A 15,815-nucleotide genomic window follows, 5' to 3' on the forward strand; every position below is an offset into this window, starting at 1 on the left:
AACAGCACATCTGGGTGTTTACCTTAGCAGATCTTTACCGAGGAAGATTTGAATTCAACATCGTCAACACCGCAAATTCCTGTGATGTGCAAAAGTTGCGGCTAACTCCTGTTAAAACAAACAAACAAAAATTATAGGAGGCATTTTAACATTTTTAAGTAATTAATAGTAGGGCAGATACACAAGTTATAATTAAATTCGGGTTGTATTACATTTAGCCAGAGCCAGACCTATCCAATGTGGCTTCGCAATATGTTATATGGTTAACATGTGCGGGTTATGTTATGCTTACTGTCGTGACTAGGGTCATGTACGGCTTATGTTGTTCTTACTGTAATGACTAGGGTCATGTAAGGGTTACTGTAATGACGGGTCATGTAAGGGTTATGTTATGTTATGTTATGTTTACTGTTGTGACTAGGGTCATGCAAGGGTTATGCTTACTGTCATGACTAGGGTCATGTACGCTTTATGTTACGTTTACTGTCATGACTAGGGTCATGTAAGGGTTATGTTATGTTTACTGTCATGAATAGGGTCGTACGGGTTATGTTATGCTTACTGTCATGACTAGGGTCATGTAAGGGTTACTGTAATGACTAGAGTCATGTACGGGTTACTGTAATGACTAGGGTTATGCAAGGGTTATGCTTACTGTCATGACTAGGGTCATGTAAGGGTTACTTACTGTAATGACTCGGGTCATATAAAGCTTATGTTATGTTTGCTGTCGTGACTCAGATCATGTAAGGGTTACTTACTGTAATGACTAGGGTCATATAAAGGTTATGTTATGTTTGCTGTCGTGATTGGGGTCATATGAGGGTTATGTTTAAACCTAGGGGTCCGGGGGGTTACTGTCATGACTGGGTCATGCCAGGGTTAAGTTTGGATCATGCAAGGGTTATGTTTGGATCATGACCATGAGGTCAAGTGTGTGTTTTGAACTGATGTAACCATCATCTGGTTTCAACTGGGAAAACGTTATGTGATGTCAGGAGCTATGCGATGTCAAGAATCTTTAATCCCTTTACTTGGTTGGTCAACAGCCAAGTCAGCCAACCTGACCAGTCCTTTTACCCACGTCTAGCCACAGCCAATCCGATCAATTGACTATTTAAGCCAAACCGTGAAGTGTGTGTTTGTGGGATTATTACCTCGGTTCCCCTGTGCATCTCCACAGCCCAAGGGGGCTTGGTATCTCATGATTCTCGATGTAGTCTCATTGTTTCTCGTCTAGTCAAGTTTGTTCTATGCCTCTCGATGTTATGTGAATAAAGTTAAAATCTTATTAGTGTCTGCGTTTTGAGATCCAACCTCAGATCATTTCAGTCATATTCGACAAGGAAAGCATTATAATACAAACCCCCACGTGTGGAGAGGCTGCACATGAATCAACACCAAAATGTCATTAAGAACCCATACAGTAAGTGACAATATTGATCTGTCATTTGACACAGTCATGTGTATTTTTGGGTGATAGCTCAAGAAGATTTCTTAATCTTGCTGGAGACCATCAAGTGTCAAGATGCATTTTTCTCCTCTCCTCTCAGAATTATGTTAATACGCTTGGGGAAATGACAGTTGTATCAATTATGCATAGCGTGAGGTGGGAACCAAAGGCATCAATGCAAAGCAGGTTCAGTCCATGGATAGCAGAGTGGAATGAATTGAAATGCTCATTTTAGATGTTGAGATCAGGCTTGGGGGGAATGTATGGAATCACAGAGGAAGACAGATGACCCGCTTAAAATCTGATATTATGTTGCGGGATTTGTGCCCATTCATACAGAAAATATTTTTGAACGTGCATACCAACATCATTTGATGACCTTGAGGTCAGGCTTTTTCACACCAAGTACCTTTCTAGACCATGCTTTGTGTACTTTGGTAACACAAAGAACATTTTGTTTTTTACAGACTCGACTTGTACCTACATCAATACTTAATTGTCAGAAGTGACCCTGATACATCCTTTTTAATGATACAATAGTTTCCATGGAAACAAGCTGATTCATCTGGTATCTCGCCGTCAATTCATCCATGAAAGTTGCATGCAGACATTAATCAATAAGTAATAAATTTGACACTGTGGACAGAGCTGAATCAGAGCTATAAGAGAAACGTGGGGGTGTTCGAGGTAGAAAGATCTTCTGGGACGTTTGTCTTGCTGGAATCCCTCCTCCTAATCCTTCTCTCTTTGTATCATAGTCAATACTGTTTATCATCACGTCCCACTCATGGCAGGCTCATTCCTATATCAACAGCGTCACCTACAGGCGAAACGTAACATTTTGTTGTCGGCACTCCAACGTCACAAAAATATATGTAGCTATGCGTTTTAAACTGACGACAATGTGTTCAAATGACTGACGTTATTTGCTGTTATAAAACGAAGAAATTGCGTGACCAACACAAATCAAGGCACATGTGAACACGGGCAAACCATATGAAAGGGATCTAGGCAGATACGGGAATGTACATGTATTCGTTTTGTATTTGTTTACAATGTGTTATTCTAGTAGTATAGTATTATATTAGTATTATTACAATGATGGTGACGGTGAGTAAGTAGCAGTAAAAGTAGTAGTGGCACATTTGTCATTGCAATAAACTCACTAACAAAAACATAAAAGGCTTTGGCAGCATTTTTTTAAAGTCGTAAGCAATGGTTAAATTTATGCAAGCCAGCGTACACTATTCCACTTTTTTTTTCCACTCTGGCGGATTTACAGGGGAAAATAATAATGGCGAATTGAATGTCTTGACCGGATGCTGCCACTGGATGTCGCTGCTTTTATTTCAACACGGAAAAAAGCAGCCGGATAAGGACGTGGCAAGTTAACAGCTCACTTCCTGTATTATGCTGGTGTGTTGACATCACGACTAATCAAAAGTAAGTCCCAAACGGATATCAACCCGGATCTTTTCGGACCACTTTTAAATTAATTAGCAGGTTGGAGTTGCACATGAGGAGCGCCCAGTTGGCGCTCAGCGGCCGGACAGGGAGATGATGGCTGGGCTCGTGTTGATGATGGTCGGTGGGCTACTGGAGCTCTGCGTCTTAGGACACGGGGACAGTCAGCCCTCCTTCACGGATGAAATTCCTTTTAAAATCGCCTGGCCCGGGGCTGAATTCACACTGGTATGGTTCACTTGGTGTCGTTTTTTTAAGCGTTGTTGTTAACAAAAAAAAAAGGATAAAAAAAAAAAACGTGCTTTAACCTAAGATCTCTATCTGTGCATTTCAGCCCACTTCAGGTGCACTTTACAAGGAAGACAACTTTATCATTATGACAACATTAGAGAAGGAGAAGTACAAATGCCTCCTACCTTCTTTGGCATCTGGAGAAGAGGTAATGGTTGCATTAATTGCATGAATCACTTTGTTTCCTGATTACACAGCTTACTCTAGTGGTACGCGAGAATCACAGGTTGTTTTTTTAATTAAAAGCGACAGTGCAGATGTTGAATTTAACTTAAATTATATTTTCATTTAGTCTTTTTCAACTCTTTGTTTACAAATATTTTTAAAGGTGCAATTTTTAGTCAGTGGATATTTTTGCCGGATTGGCAACTCACCTGCCTGCTAGAGCTGTTTTGCCAAACAGAGTCATGCACTTCACAAAGTTTTCATTTTGTTTTGCCGCTGAAGGGCTGTCATCTCAAATATCGGCCTAACCATAAACCTCAGAGCAGGGTGTAGCGTTTCAGCTTGATGACGTCACGCCCCAGTGACACTCGCAATTAAATCTGTTACAAGGGTTATCTGGCAGTAGGACACACTTTTCCTCAAGAAATTGTAGTTAAAAAAAAAAAAAATGTACCGGGTGGGATTCAAACTCGTGACCCAGCACCTTCCAGGCGACCAGCTTCAAATTAATCACTCGGCCACAAGGTTTTTATTTGGCACAGAAATGTTACTTGTAGTTGTCAAGTGATTTACGGCAAAATAGTGCTGGGGCAAGTTACCGGTCAGGACAAAATATCTGTCATATTTTATTTGAATTTTATGCGCAATACATTTTAACAAAATTGTTCAGTGTTTTTTTTTTTGTTTTTTGTTTTTTAAATAAACCTTTTTGGGAAGGTGTCGATGACGTGTGGATTATTTTCACTATTAGTGTCAGGGCTCAGTATTCTGTACTGTACAGTACAGCAGTAAATCTTATAGCACAGTGGTTTGTGGTTGTCAGTTAGCTCATCTTCCTCACATTCCAGAGGTCGTGGGTTTGAATCTCAGCTTAGGCCTGCTGTGTGAAGTTGCCAGGTCAGAATGATTACCATGGTAAACTCAAGCGAACTCATTTCTTCTCTCGGCTCACTTTTCTTTCCTGACTTCAGGACGATGATAAGGAGTACAGCGGTCCAAGTCCATCACAACTTCTGGAGCCTCTGTTCAAACGAAGCAGCTGCTCATATAGAGTAAGCTTCTTCATCATCTCACTTTTTCTTGTGTCTGATTACACCAGCAGAGTATTGCAAGGTTGGTGGTGTGAAACTAAAAGCCTTTTTCTTCATTGGTTGGCAGATTGAATCCTATTGGACATATGAAGTATGTCATGGAAAACATGTAAGACAGTATCATGAAGAGAAGGAGATGGGTCAGGTTGGTGTTCTCAGAAGAGCCTGAATACAAAGCTAATACTGTTTGCGACTGTAATGATGATAATACAAATAATGTGTGTATCCACAGAAAATAAGTGTTCAGGAATATTTCTTGGGAAATTTAGCAGGGAAGAGAAAAAGTAAAGAAATTGGTAAGTTTTATTTTCATTCTCTTATTTATTTATTTTAATGAGGGGACTGAGAAAAATTCAAATCCAGAAATTAACCAAAATGTATGGAAATAGTACTTCCTGAAGGCTAATTCACTTCACCCTATGTTGTATAATTTGCAAATTCTTAAGCCTTGGTACGCATTATTTATATTGCTTTGTGCTAACATAAAGCATTGTATTTCTTATGTCAACTAAAGTTGAAGAGACAGAAAAGGCTCAGTCAGCACCTGAAACGGTAAGTGAGCTTCACAAATTGAACATTTGGCCCTATAAACGTGACTCATATCGTACGCGTTGTCTTGTAGGTGCTGTCTAAAAACATAGAAGGCCAGCTGACTCCTTATTACTCACTGGAGATGGGGAACGGAACACCTTGTGTGCTGAAGCAGAACGAGCCGCGCTCCACGTCCGTGCTCTACGTGTGTCACCCGGAGGCCAAACATGAGATCCTGTCCATCGCCGAGGTCACCACCTGCGAATATGAGGTGGTGGTGCTGACCCCCTTGCTCTGCGCGCACCCGAAATACAGGTGGAAACTCTCGAAACAGCTATTCATCGTCTTACGCAACGGGTGCGGCAGATTATTTATGTGACGCACAGGTTCAAGTCGTCCCCGGTGAACGCCATCTTCTGCCAAGCCCTGGCTGGCTCGCCGCTGCGGCCTCAGCGACTCGCCCAGCTGGATAAGGAGCAAGAGGAGCAGCTCAAGCCTCCTTTCAGCACCACTGCAGAGCACAGAGAGGTCGGATATTCACCAATATTTTATAAAGTACCTGAGAACAATAGTTGAGACAAGTACTAGTGAAAATAAATGGTTGAGGTAAAAGCCACTGCGCAGAATGTTACTCAAATTAGTCTTAAATTATCTGACATTCAATGTCCTTAACTCATTCGCTCCCAGCCATTTTCACAGATGCAATCCCCTTTCTGTTTTACTAGATTTTGACTGATTTTACAAGACCCACAGAATAATGTGTTCTATTGCTATAAAAACAAGTAATATATCAAAATAAAGATTAAAGTCTCTTCTTTCATCAGGAAAAAAGTAAATTTCTATCCGTTTCCGTTTTGCAGCAATTAGCATTAGAATATAGTTAGGTTTAATCAAGTTTCACAAATCTATTTAGAATTGTGATTAATTGAGCTATTTTTCAAAAAGGCCCATGTTGATCTTTTTTGCTCTGCTGGCCGTTTGAGTAATAACTACCATTTCTTCAACCGTTCTTTGAAGTTGAGAGGCTGCATCAAAGCCTTCTGTATACTCTAGTAAATAAAACAAAAACAAACAAACAAACATATCAGTACATCTTTGGGACACTTAAAACATTTAAAATTGAACGTATTTATACGTTTTTTTGGGAGCAAATGCGTTAAGTATTAAAAGTAATTTGCTGATTAAATGCATTGGAATTACAGGTGTTACTATGATTCAGAATCAATATGAAATGTCCCAAAATCGATTTTATTCTGTATTACCCTCTTTTGTGTGTTCATGTTGTACACAACTTGGCTACTATGGAGCAATGTGGGTCCTCGCGATTAGATAGACTCAAGTTACCTGCCAATACAAGTTGTTGTTGTTGTTATTGTTTTTTTTGCAGAGTAGGAAGAGCATATGCCTGTAAGATGCTTCTCTGTATACATTCATGTTGCGTTTTTGTATGAGTAGCCGTTGTCTTGAGTGATAAAAGTGCCACGAGTAGCGCGCTACTTAACATTAGCAGTCAATGGCGCTTTCCAAAGTGCGTTAGCCTTGACCTAGCTATGTTCGGGAAAACAAGCTAGACAAAGTGTGCTTGTATTTAAGTGTACACTGTGGGCAATTATCTTCATTTTGTGTGTTCAGTTTTGCAGTTGACCTCGTCTGGCGTGTAGTAACTCTTTTTGAGGGACTGTTCGTTGTCACTGATAAATTGTACTCAGTCTGCTCAGGGAGGGCAGAATACCATAAAAGCTATAAAATTTAGTTAGCTGGAGAGAATAGCAGTTGTAGTCCCCACGCTGTTTTTGTGGAAAAAGGCACTTCAATTCAATTCAATTCAAGTCGAATTACGACAGTAAAAGATTCACACCCCTAATTGGAATTTTACAGTAATGAGTGACGAAGATGTTTAGGGGAAACATATCAGATTCAGAATTATACCTAAATGTCTTTATTGACCGCTCTGTGCTGTTTTTACAGCAGGATGCGCCACCAACAAGAGAGGAGGCCTTCACTTCCACACACAAACCCATTGCCGTGGGTGGGCAGGCGCAGGTGGCGGTGGGCACCACCCACATATCACGCCTGACGGACGATCAGCTCGTCAAGGAGTTCCTCAGCGGCTCATACTGTTTACACGGGGTGAGGCACGGTCAGCCGGGCCAGACGACATTCGTCCAGCCGCCACACTGAGACATCAAATGTTCCAATGTGTTTTTCAGGGGGTCGGATGGTGGAAATACGAATTCTGTTACGGGAAACACGTCCATCAGTACCATGAGGTGAGGCTGTAACTGGTCGCACTTTACTGATCCACCCATAATGATCGTAGTTGCATTGCAGTTCATGTTGCTTCGGAGTTTCAGGATAAGGAGCAACCTAAGAACATTGTGGTGGTTGGTAGCTGGAATGCTGAGGAGCACATCGAGTGGTCCAACAAGAACGTGGCTCGATCTTACCAGCTAAAAAACAGCGGAGTGCAGAAAGTCAAGTATGTACTCACTGTACACTTTTCCTCAATCAATATCCACGTTGACCTTTTTCATGCCTCTCTGCAGGCTTGTGTCCCATTTCTACGGCCACGGGGACGTGTGCGATCTGACGGGGCAGCCCCGCCAAGTCATTGTCAAATTGAAGTATGTCAACAGTTCTATCAGTTGATTGAATACCAACCTGCCAACCTGAAGTTTCTATAGTGACTCCGTTCCTGCTCTTCCTTTAGATGTAAAGAGTCCGAGTCCCCACATGCGGTCACTGTCTATATGCTGGAACCTCAGACGTGCCAATACGTCCTCGGAGTAAGTATACAGTACTCATCAAGCCCTTGTACACTTTCTATACTACTTAATAACATTTAGCTTGCAGGAAATTGTGTTGTGGAGTATTATATTACAGTTTCCTGAACCACATGAAATCCATTTTTTATTGTCTCAGGTTGAATCTTCAGTCATATGCAGGATTCTCGACTCAGCAGATGAACACGGACTTTTGTCAATCTCCAGCTAAAAGGCCCAAAGATGAAAACAAGCAGAGAAGCCCAAGTGGGACAGCAGTGGGGGGGGAAAGGACAGACTGACAAATGGTCATGATGCAAGACTTAAGACCAAGAAAGGTTCAAACTGTGGTGATCTTGAAGCTGGACTTGAGGTTGCTGAAGACATGATTCAGATGTCCTCATCGATCAAACCACGTCACTGCCTCACCCAGCTGGGTTGTAGCTTAAATACAAATCACTCGAAAATGGGGATTTACTCTCCATATTTCATATTATTGCTTAAAAGATTTTATAATGCACAAAATCGTGTTTTCGTGTGCGTGTATGTGAGAGAGAGAGCGAGCGCGATTGCAAATGGTTGGCGGATACTTTGCACTTGTAGTCTTAAAAAATTTTGCAACAGTGAGGAAGTGTGCTTTATTCATGTTATCAAGGGTGAGTGTAACTTATGCATCGGTGGGTGTTTTGAAATGGCAAATGCAAGTTTGATTAAAATTTTATAACTTTATGGTGTATTCTGATTTTTTTTAAAGGGGTGGGTTGTTTTTTTTTGTTTTGTTTTTTTACAAGATTGCAGCTCAGTAGGAACTTGATCTTTGTCATATCACAGGGACAAAACCAATATGCTTGCAGCTATGAGTGCACATTCTGAATTATACATATAACTAGACAATGAAATTAATGGAGAAATTTAGTGTGAAGGCTGTGAGGCTGAATGAAGAAAAAAAAAAAAAAACAACTATTGAATGATATACCGATACAGTGACCTGGAATGAGCTAAACATGTTAAAGTTAAAATGGTTTTAATCTGTTGAGAAATGAAGAAATTGGAGGAAAACCAGCAGGATAATTTGGCCAAATGTTGAATGGGGAATTTAGGGGCACAAAATGTTGCATTATGTAGAAAATCATCCCCAATATGAATTGATTTGAGCCAAATGTTTTTAATTTCAATGTGAAATGATGTAATCTACATAGGTTTCCCAAAATAGCATTTTGTTTGACCTATGAATAAAAAATGAAGTAATTTTAAGGAAAATAGTTTGAGGAAAAAGGTGACATGAGTTTAAAACATGAGGAAAAAAAGACTTTACTGCCCCCTGATGGCCATAGTTGCTTTTTTATTATTTGTTTATTTGTTTCTAGCAGCCGAAAGGAACTGCCGGTAGTTGATATACACAAAAGCATCATTTTATCACTTGGCTTTCGGTGTTTTGTGAAGAAAAAAAAAACAAAGGGGGGATTTCTTTTTCCTTTTTTTTTATTTTTTATTGTGGTTGGGGGGTAGATTTCTTTTTTTTTTAGTTTGTTCTCTTTTATCGGGTTTTTCATATTTGCTTCCAATTATTCACATATATATATATATATATATAATATATATATATATACATATATATATATATATATAATGTGTGTGTGTGTGTGTGTGTGTGTATATATATATGGAATATTTTCAGTTTTTCTGATTTTTTTTTCTATTTTAGTGAATGTTTATTTTGTTCAGATTTTTTTAATGACAAAAAAAAATCTGATAAATATTCATAGAATTGACAATCATAAAAAAAACAGAAAAACATGAGTTGTTTTTTATTTATTTTATTTTTTTAAGCATTTTCCAAAACATTTATTTGGTTAAAAAGTGTGCATGGGGTTCACAAATAAATCCTCGAAGGAGTGGCCAGTCCAAGGTTGTAGCAGCACATGCATGTGCAACACAGCAGGTAGATTTTTAGGAACATTACTAAGTACTTGAAAAGTCATCAACAGTGAAAAACCTTTTGATTCCAAGTTTTTACATTCATTTTCTATGCAATTTATCAAATACAAGTCATTATGAGGAGTGGCCTGTTAATCAGGTTGACACACAGACCTAAACGATCATACATTTTTACAGCCAATTTAGAGTCTGCAATCAACACGGTGGATCTCTGTTCTGGGAATGGGGTTCATAAAATGAATGACAAAAGTATAGTACTTATATTAGAGATTCCCCCCTCCCCCCCAAATACTACATATATATTGTAGTAGCAGAAACAATAGTGATTTATGATTTCAGATTTGCAATGGTCGGCTTGCCAACATTGGCTGCCTCATCTCTCTTACCCATTCAGCCCACAGTGTTGAAAAGCATTGCGTTTTCAACCATGGAGACGGCACTTCATTACCAAACCATCCAATCACGGTGTGAATCTGTGTTTGTGCTGCATGCAGTGGACACATCGGCAAAAGCAAATTAATTCAGACACATTTTTGGAAATTGTCGCTGTCGGACGGAATACTTGTATCTCCAAAATCAAAATAACTACTTCTCTTGGGAAGGATGCCATCTTGCTTGATTTACAATCATAAAACCAACGCAGCACCTCACTACACTAAAATTATGTCCATGTTACTAAAAATTATGATGTCATGCGATTATAATTGGACATAGACAAATCGCGGTCACCAACTGATATTATAGTCGGTCCCGTACCAGACTAAAACCCTTCAAAACAAGTACAGTACTTCACTCAAGAAAATCACTGTGTATACGTTATCTTTCACAAACACCTTTACACATACTTACTTTCCTGACTGACCAGTGTCTTCTGCACCGAAGCATTAGTGAAACAGATTTGCTCAGATATATGGAACCTATTTTCTTTTTTTTTCTTTTTTTTTTTCTTAAAAAAAAGAAAAAAAAATTCAGTCTAGAGGTGAAAAAAATGCCGCACAGCTCTCGCATGGTTTTAAGATACTTCTCACATATTTCATGTATGCAAGAAACAATATGTTTACATGTAGTCAATAACCCTTTCAAAACCTGAATACAAGTATTGGCATGGAAATGCGCAAAAGCCAGAATATGCTCGAATAAGGCCGCTGGGTGAGGCTACCCCTTTTCTAAATTGAATATTGGTTATGTAAACACAATCAGGGTACTTGTACTTCCTTTAAATGAAAAAAAAAAAAAATGCTCTGAAGTCTTTAAACTACGAATTAGTAGCCGAAACTGAGAGTGCCTATTTTCAGAAACAAAGTGTGCTGTGCTCCCATTAATTTCCAAACGCACCAGTGTGTTAGCAACACAGCCATGATGCAAGCTTTTGCTATCCGACTGTATCTACAACTGTTCGCCTATTAAGTTAGCCATAATAGCGAGTAAATAGCTTATAGGTTATGTCAAATAGCTTCATATTTATTAACGTTTAAAGTTAACCTACAACCACACGGCTCAGTAGTAATTTACTCGCTAGCCAACATAGCTAACTAGCAAGCCGTTTATATCCTCCGTCAGGCCACAACCCTCACATCTTGCTACGAGTAGCATCTCCTACTGCCCAACGCACTGTATAGCCAATTGCGCACTGAATATCCGAACGGCAAATTTACGCAGCGCACTGAGTTTCCAAACGGTCGGAGTGAACCAGTGTGCACTAGGAGCGTATTTCCGAACGCGCCACTTGGATGTGTGGCGGCCATTTTATCTTACCACTCACTAAGCAAACTTTAACTTGATTGTTGTGATTTCTCTGCGGCGTTTTTACGTTGTTTTCGGTTTCTACGGCAAAAATGCCACAGTGTGTCGATATAAACACATATATGTATGGATATATGGTGCACAAATCGTCGTAAATACACAAATAGAGGTAAACAAACATGGTGACACAGCACGGAACACTTTTAGAGCGAGGAGGAAACCCACTACTTTATCAGTGTGGCAAGTGACAAATATAATGAATTTTACGGACCATGGAAACTTAAAAGTGGAAATGATGTCTATTTGTGTAATGACGTCACTGTTTAAATCAGGATAACTGTCCGCTCACGCATGTAAATATGGAAGCGTAGAGCTGCCAATGTGGAGTAAAAAGTTTTGGCTGGCGAGTATGTTCGAACGTACTCGCAAATATGTTCGAACGTATTGAAATATGTTCGAACATTCTCGCAAATATGTTCGAACATGCAAATATGTTTGAACATACTCGTAAACATGTTTGAACATACTTGCAAATATGTTTGAACGTACATGTAGGCTACATGCTACAAAGTTAGCATACCTTCCCATAATGCCACGGGGTATTATTTGCGCATGCACGAGTGAAAACAAAACCCAATTTTTTAGGCATTTGGGCCACATTACCAATTCATTAGAAAATTAAGTAGACAAAAAACTGTTTATTCGTAACTTTTACGATTTATTATGTCTGCTCTGCATGATTTAGGTTGGTCATTTTTTTCACTCGCACATGCGCAAATAACACCCCGTGGCATTATGGGAAGGTATGCTAACTTTGTAGCATGTAATCTACAAGTACGCTCGAACATATTTGCGAGTATGTTCAAACATATTTGTGAGTATGTTTGAACATATTTGCAAATATGTTTGAACATATTTGCAACTATGTTCGTCGTTCGAACACATTTGCGAGTATTTTCGAACATATTTCAATACGTTCGAACATATTTGCAAGTATGTTCGAACATATTTGCGAGTATGTTCGAACATACTCGCCAGCCAAAAATGTTTACTCCACATTGGCAGCTCTATGCTTTCATACGTAAATCCCGAATGTTTCAGGAATCGTAATCTTGACCTTAACCCGAATATTGACTGCATGTAAACGTAGTCATTGATTCTAAATATGTTCAGACAGAGGGGACGGGGATCTGTTGCACAGAGGTGCTCTCAAAATCCTGCAGGGTGTCCTGGTGAGTGTGGTAGTGCATGGCCACGTAGGACTTGGCGAAGGCGAACGTCTGCGAGCTGGCGGGCTGGAGGCTGGTGGGCGAGCTGGGTCCAGCAGAAGGACTGCTGTTGTAAATACTGTAGTAGGGCTCGATGCGCGTGTTGATGGGCGTGGACGTGCTGGCGGGGTGAGGCCTCCGCGCGCCCCTGGGACTGGCGGCGGCGCACTCTCTGGACTGACTTGGCCCGCACGCCTGGTCCACCAGCCTCCTCTGCGCCTTGGGCGAGAGCACGTACGCCGAGTTGGTCTCGTGGTGCGAGGATTTATTCCGGTTCACTTCCAGGCTGCCCTTGCCCATGGCGTGCAAGCGGGTCTTGTGCTTGCAGCAGAGTAGTCCCAGCGCGACCCAGTGCACGCAGCAGAGCACGCGGCGGCGTAGGCCGGCGCTGTTGCGCGAGTACACGAAGGGATTGATGCCCGACTTGAGGAAGATGAGGACGAAGCCGCACAGTTCAAACTGGTAATGTGCGAAGCCGCTCTCTGGCGACAGGACGTCCTGCGCCAAGGAGATCCCCATCGGCAGGCAGCACAGCAGCACTGAGAACACGATGACGACGCAGGTGACGACAGCTTTGGAGTCCTTGGCGGTTGCCAAGTTGACCGTGGAGACCAGCTGGCAACAGGTGGCTCCCTGGGCTGCCCCAGGGACCACCGGTCGCTTGGTCCTGTTGGCGTAAGAATGCGTCTGAACGTTGTGTAACTTGTTATACATCTGATTACGGTACAAGTGGTTCTGACCACTACACTGCACCCCCTCAAAGCCTGTGACTGCCAGAGGTGGCAGTGGTGGGGTGCACGTGGCCGCCACGGTGATAATGGGACACTTCCTGACTTGCGCGTTCTTCCTCAAGGTCTGGGCAATCATCAGGTAGGATACGGATACTACAGCCACGCAAAAAGCAAAGTCAGCGAGGTATGCGTACAGCACCAGCCTGGCCCGCCCCCCTCCTAGACCAAAGTGGGGCAAGCAGGGTCCGTCCCTGCGCGGGTACGCCCGCATAGTGAGCAGGGCCGCCATGGTGAAGCTGGACGTCCACAGCAGGGCAGTGAGGGCCAAGGTGCAGGGGAACGAGGCGGTGCGGTTGGGCTGCTGGCCCAGGACCATGCGTAGCCGGTGCAGGGCGATGACCGCCACCGTCTCCAGCGACATGATGATGAAGCCCGAGCTGGTCAGGTGGAAAGCGAAGCAGAAGCTCTTGGACACGCCGTCCACGCCGCCCGCATCCAGGTAGAGCACCAATGCGAACATTGGGGCCGTCACACAGCAAATAAACAAATCACAGAAGGACAGGTTGAGGATCATGAAGTCGAAGTTGGTGCGGAACTTGCGGAAGGCCGGGTCGAAGAAGGACAGGAACACCACCAGGTTGCCATAGGAGCCCAGGCAGAAGATGAAGACGAGGAAGAGGGAGCAAAAGGTCAAGGTGGCCGTGTGGACGACCGCCCAAATTGGGGGACTGTGTGACGTCTGGCTGCCATTTAAGTGCACTTGCTTGGGCACATCCGCCAGCTCTGATGGCGTCTCCGTGCTGTTCATCATATTATTAGCCGCCCACCGTTAAAGTGGCAAACATTATTGCTCCGAAAAGGAAGACGCAGGTGCCACCATTGCTGCCTCCTAAAAGAGACGAACGAATTAGCAACGTTTGCCACCTAAAAATCTTATTTCATGCTGATTAGTGGAACGATGGAAAAACGATGCGCATGCACAAACACGTGACGTCAAATTTTCATGCACGTATCATTTTCTTGAAAGCTTAAATACATACAAATCTTACCGTTTTCAGTCAAGCCTTCGCAGATCATCATTATTTAACAAAGCCCATCCTCGCTTTTATAAAGCAGCTGCTTCGAAGCGAAAAAATCTCCATTTAAACGCCATTTAGAAACACTGGCAATAAATGCATCTCGTCGTCTTCGTTGCAATCCGAGGCGTGCGTGCACCGAGCAAATTCAACCATTTGTTAGTTGTGCGTTCGGTGCGGGGAGGTTTCTCGTTTTCTTAACGATGTATCCATTTTTTTTTTGACGGGAGCCACCGGGGACGTGCGCTGGTTTAAACAGCGACGCATGCGAACGAGAGCAGCAAGCACCGCATTCAACTAGTGTACAGTGTTCCCTCGTTTTCCGCTGGGGTTAGGTTCCAAAAAATAACCGCAATAAATGAAATCCGCGATGTAGTTACCTTTATGTTTTACATATATTATAAATGTTTTATGGTTCTAAAACGTCTCACCGGTAATCTAGACATTTACATTTTATTTATTCTTTTTCACATTTCTCTCGTTTAAACACTCTCAATGTTCAAACCTTCACACATTATTTTATAAAATAGGTACATTACAGTAAAAACAAAAAAAAGAATGCATGCAAAATTGCACACGCAAAAACATTGTATTGGAAAATATTTTTATGGCCAATTTTTATTGTATTAATTTATTACTCCATAGAATTGTATTATTAGTTTGTCGTTTGCAGCGTGTCTAGCGTAAGGTATCAAACATATGGCTCGGGGGCCAGATTTGGCCCATCACGAGGTCCAATCCGGTCCGTAAAGACAGAAAACAAACCAGTTTTTCACAAAAATTAATTGTTGCTAATTTAAGACACTGGGGGGCATACTGCAAACCACATAAATTACATTCTGAAATTCGGTTGTTACTCAGGATTTGATGCAATAACTGCTCATTTTCATTTACACAAATTTCAGATTACTCTGCAATAACACAATAAATGGGCATATTTGCACACAGAAAAACCCCAAACAAATATTTTTGATCTGTCATTATTGATAGCTTATCAGGTCAGGGACATAGGCTAATGGTCCAACAAACTTGAGATCAAATTTGGATGGCCCCTGAAATTAAATGGGTTTGACACACCTGATCGAGTATATCCTTGAATATTGATAGTTAATACTTCACCATTAGTAAAGGTAATTAGTGACCAAATATATTTACCCTATTCTATATTGCAATTTCTACTCAACTTGCCCTTAATTGGTCTTGGTTTCACAAAATGTAGTTCTAGAATCATGGATCCACCCCCCTCACCCCTAATAAATCATTTTCTTTCACATTAAGCAGATGCAAAACAGCATAATCTTC

General features: G+C 41.4%; 2 protein-coding genes across 5 annotated transcripts; one reads left to right on the forward strand and one right to left on the reverse strand.

Moving 5' to 3' along the window:
* Positions 1-2,447: 2,447 nt before the first annotated feature.
* On the forward strand, positions 2,448-8,486 carry erlec1 (endoplasmic reticulum lectin 1). 4 transcript variants are annotated; one of them, XM_077496173.1, is made up of 16 exons: positions 2,448-2,563; positions 2,736-2,869; positions 2,954-3,145; positions 3,252-3,356; positions 4,345-4,425; positions 4,532-4,609; positions 4,697-4,760; positions 4,979-5,016; positions 5,087-5,310; positions 5,382-5,523; positions 6,964-7,125; positions 7,206-7,265; positions 7,350-7,474; positions 7,542-7,619; positions 7,706-7,781; positions 7,918-8,486. In XM_077496173.1, exons 2-16 carry the CDS (start codon positions 2,864-2,866, stop codon positions 7,987-7,989), a joined length of 1,503 nt encoding a protein of 500 aa, XP_077352299.1. In that variant the 5' UTR covers positions 2,448-2,563; positions 2,736-2,863; the 3' UTR covers positions 7,990-8,486. The 4 variants fall into 4 exon arrangements, with proteins under 4 accessions (XP_077352299.1, XP_077352300.1, XP_077352298.1 ...); XM_077496174.1 differs by having other exon boundaries at positions 2,449-2,869; positions 6,967-7,125; XM_077496172.1 differs by having other exon boundaries at positions 2,450-2,869.
* A 4,033-nt stretch (positions 8,487-12,519) lies between these two features.
* On the reverse strand, positions 12,520-14,805 carry gpr75 (G protein-coupled receptor 75). The gene is made up of 2 exons (XM_077495516.1): positions 14,487-14,805; positions 12,520-14,326 (listed from the first exon to the last, which is right to left on the reverse strand). The coding sequence occupies exon 2, from the start codon at positions 14,246-14,248 to the stop codon at positions 12,608-12,610; it is 1,641 nt and encodes a 546-aa protein (XP_077351642.1). The 5' UTR covers positions 14,249-14,326; positions 14,487-14,805; the 3' UTR covers positions 12,520-12,607.
* Positions 14,806-15,815: the final 1,010 nt, after the last annotated feature.

Source organism: Festucalex cinctus, chromosome 14 (assembly GCF_051991245.1).
Source record: "Festucalex cinctus isolate MCC-2025b chromosome 14, RoL_Fcin_1.0, whole genome shotgun sequence".
Classification (NCBI taxonomy): domain Eukaryota; kingdom Metazoa; phylum Chordata; class Actinopteri; order Syngnathiformes; family Syngnathidae; genus Festucalex; species Festucalex cinctus.

Coding starts and splice junctions, on each gene's coding strand:
- erlec1 (XM_077496173.1), top strand. Junction 4,426..4,531: donor GAAGCAGCTGCTCATATAGA/GTAAGCTTCTTC, acceptor ATTGGTTGGCAG/ATTGAATCCTATTGGACATA. Junction 5,017..5,086: donor CTCAGTCAGCACCTGAAACG/GTAAGTGAGCTT, acceptor GTTGTCTTGTAG/GTGCTGTCTAAAAACATAGA.
- gpr75 (XM_077495516.1), bottom strand. CDS start 14,248: ATGATGAACAGCACGGAGACGCCATCAGAGCTGGCGGATGTGCCCAAG.